The following is a 3,258-nucleotide window of genomic DNA, read 5'->3' as shown; positions in this document are numbered from 1 at the left end:
TTGCAGTTTTGTGAAAAACATCAATTTTGATACGACTGAAAAACCACCTCATCCTAGCGCAAAAACATTTTGTCGACAAACGTAATGTATTTTCGAAATTGACGTGTTTCCATTGAGCAAATTTATTTTCGAAATTCTAATTTGCGCATTTTCATGGTCAATGGAAACGCAGCTAGTGGCTCTCTGTCTTTAACTTACAACCCCAGCTCCATTGAAGTTGGGATGTTGTGCAAAACATGAATAAAAACTGAATATGATGATTTGCAATTCCTTTTATTTTGAATTTGATGCCTGCAACACATTTCAAAAAAGCTGGGACGTAGGCAACAAAAGACTGGGAAAGTTGAGGAATGTTCAGAAATACCTGTTTGGGKCAGTCCACATGTGAACAGGTTAATTGGAAACAGGTGAGTATCATGATTGGGTGYAAAAGGAGCATCCTCGGTTYAGTTGTTCACAGGTAAGTAYRGGGTGAGGTTCACCACTTTGTGAACAACAGYATGAGTTGAAGAACATTTATCCACATACAATTACAAGAAATTTAAGGATTTCTTCATCTACAGTCCATAATATCAAAAGATTCAGAAAATCTGGACAAATCTCTGCAAGTAAGCAGCAAGGCTGAAAACCAACACTAAGTGCCCGTGACCTTCGATACCTCAGGCAGCTCTGCATTAAAAACCACATAATCCTGTAGCAGATATTACCACATGGGCTCAGGAAGACTTCAGAAAACCATCATCAGTGAACACWGTACATCGCTACATCTACAAGTGCAASTTAAAACTCTACCATACAAAGTGAAAGTCATCAATAACGCCCCCAGACATGCCACCACCTTCTCTGGACCTGAGCTCATCTAAGATGKACKGACACAMAGTAGAAAAGTGTCCTGTGGTCGGACGAGTCCACATTTCAAATTGTTTTTGGAAATMGTGGATGTCGTGTACCCTGGTCCAAAGAGGAAAACAACTGTCTGGATTRTTATCAGTGCAATTTTAGAAAGCTAGCTTCTCTGATGGTATGGGGGGTGTTAGTGCCCATGGAACGGGTAACTTTCACATCTGTGAAAGTACCGTTAATGCTGAAAGGTACACACARGTTTTGGAGCAACATATGCTGCCATCCAAACAACTTTTTTTCCAGGGACATCCCTGGTTATTTCAGCAAGACAATGCCACRTTTTTACAGTGTTACAACAGTCTGGCTTCATAATAAAAGAGTGCAGGTACTGGAYCTGCMAGCACTYCAGACCTGTCTCCCATTGAAAATGTGCAGCGTGTTATACAGCGCAAAATACGACAACGAAGACCCTGAACTGTTGAGCAACTTAAGCTGTGCATCAAACAAGAATGGGAAATAACTTCCCCTACAAAGCTTCAACAATTATGGCTGAAACATACTCGCTCYGACGCCGACGGGTCGACGCGCGGTCACGTTGTTGATCGGCAGTCGTTTTCGCACAGACCTTTCATAGTCCCTGAGACACCCCGCACCGAGCTCAGGAAAAACCCCTCCCACTGAACCATACGTCACTGCATGGAGTTCCCCCACAACAGCCGACAATCATTGCAGAAAGGAAAAGACTCGTCACTCACCTGATGTATTTATCCACATCTGTTCCGGTTAAAGCTCCAGTTTTTATCAGTCAGATTCCTCTGTGCACAACGTCTGTTTTATCTCCATTCATGAGTTTTTCAAGGTTTGACTATGAAACTCTGCTTCCTGGTGTCGGCTCTGGGAGCGAGTCTGTTTGTTTGTTTCCCTTTTGTACCGAGAGCAGCAGCACAAACAAACAAGCCATAAGTTTTTCATGGTTTGACTATCTTATAAAACTCTGCTTTCTAGTCTGGGAACGAGTCGTTCTTTTTTCTTTTTTTCCCCCGGAGCGCAGCTCAAACAAACATGCCCACAAACTTCAGACCAATCACACATTACCGTCGACACAGGAGGGGGGTCAAAAGTTCTGCCGGTGGGTTGTGCCAAAAGAGGCTGTCAACACGACGCTGCGAAGCCCGGTGACGTAATTTTCGTCATTAAACTGCGACAACCCGTGCCGACGTCGGCAGTTCGCAGCGAGTATGTTTCCAGCTTCAGTGTCTCAGGTTCCCAAACACTTACTGAGTATTGTTTAAAGGTAAGGAGATGTAACACAGTAAACATGCCCCTGTCTCAGTTCTTTCTTGCGTTAATATTTGCAAAATTAAAAAAAAACAATAAAAACTTTGTTTTAACATTAAATATCTTGTGTTTTATCCAGTTGAGTATAGGTTGAAAAGGATTTTCAAATCATCATACTCTGTTTTTATTTGTTTTATACAATGTCCCAACTTCATTGGAATTGAGGTTATAACTCTGTCACGTCAGATGTTTGTGTAAGGCTTCAGGAAATCTTGACAGCTTGTGAAAAACAAATAGAAAATGATTTCCTTTATTTTCTGCATCAGAATGGGGGAGAGGAAGAGTGGTGAGAAAGTTGTTGCAAACACAACACATCCACCCCTCCAGTTCCTCAGTCAAAGCTCAACRTATTTTTGTTTTTCTTTCCAGCTCAGCAGCTTCTTTCTAATATCTCATTATTCTCCATCTGTGTCTTTGCCTCCCTTCATCAGATAACACCTGCCTTGCCACTGACTGGAACCATAAGCATTTGTTCAGGGTTTTTTATTATTTGCATTTGAACCCCCCAAGCATGTCATTATCTCCTCTAAAGGGTCCCACTTTTTCTTTTTCTGATGCTGCCTCTCTTTTCACACTGTCTATTGCTCAAATGTGATGATTACAGATTGAGTGTTGAACATTAGAGCCCAGATGATGCTGAACAAAGACAAAGAACAAGCTGAAACTTCGATTTGACATGCAGTCAGTAAGATCACCTTACCATGGTTGGATTTGGAGGTGTGGATGGGGGTGTAGTGGTTCTTAGAGGAGGTTCTGACAGGTGTGTTGTCTTTGGACGAACCGTTCATCACTGCAAAATTCTCACAGTCATACTGGGAAATGGGGATGGGCCCCTGTTGCCTCAGAATGTCCGCAAGGGCCCTGGAAAGAACAAAAATGAAAAATAAATAAATAAGTTATTCTAACACCCAAAATTCTTCCAGTTTTTGTTTTTTGCTTTGTTGTATTTATTAACAAGACAATTTTTTTCTTGTTTCTTCAAAAAAAAGCCCTAAATACAAAAGAAATGTTAAATGTAAATTTCAAGACAAACTGAATAAAAAATGTAATTAATGTACCTTTTGAGGTCAGGAAGTG

At 41.1% G+C, this 3,258-nt stretch overlaps 1 protein-coding gene across 1 annotated transcript in view; it reads right to left on the bottom strand.

Moving 5' to 3' along the window:
• The window catches only part of LOC106534084 (protein shisa-6 homolog), a gene marked incomplete in the record, with an annotated part of 12,400 nt that overhangs the window by 7,695 nt on the left and 1,447 nt on the right, over positions 1-3,258 (bottom strand). The window contains 1 exon segment of the mRNA XM_014030595.1: positions 2,882-3,042. Within this exon segment, the coding sequence (XP_013886049.1) occupies positions 2,882-3,042 (161 nt within the window).

Source organism: Austrofundulus limnaeus, unplaced genomic scaffold (assembly GCF_001266775.1).
Source record: "Austrofundulus limnaeus strain Quisiro unplaced genomic scaffold, Austrofundulus_limnaeus-1.0 Scaffold1088, whole genome shotgun sequence".
NCBI lineage: Eukaryota > Metazoa > Chordata > Actinopteri > Cyprinodontiformes > Rivulidae > Austrofundulus > Austrofundulus limnaeus.
This window is presented reverse-complemented; position numbering and strand designations above follow the sequence as displayed.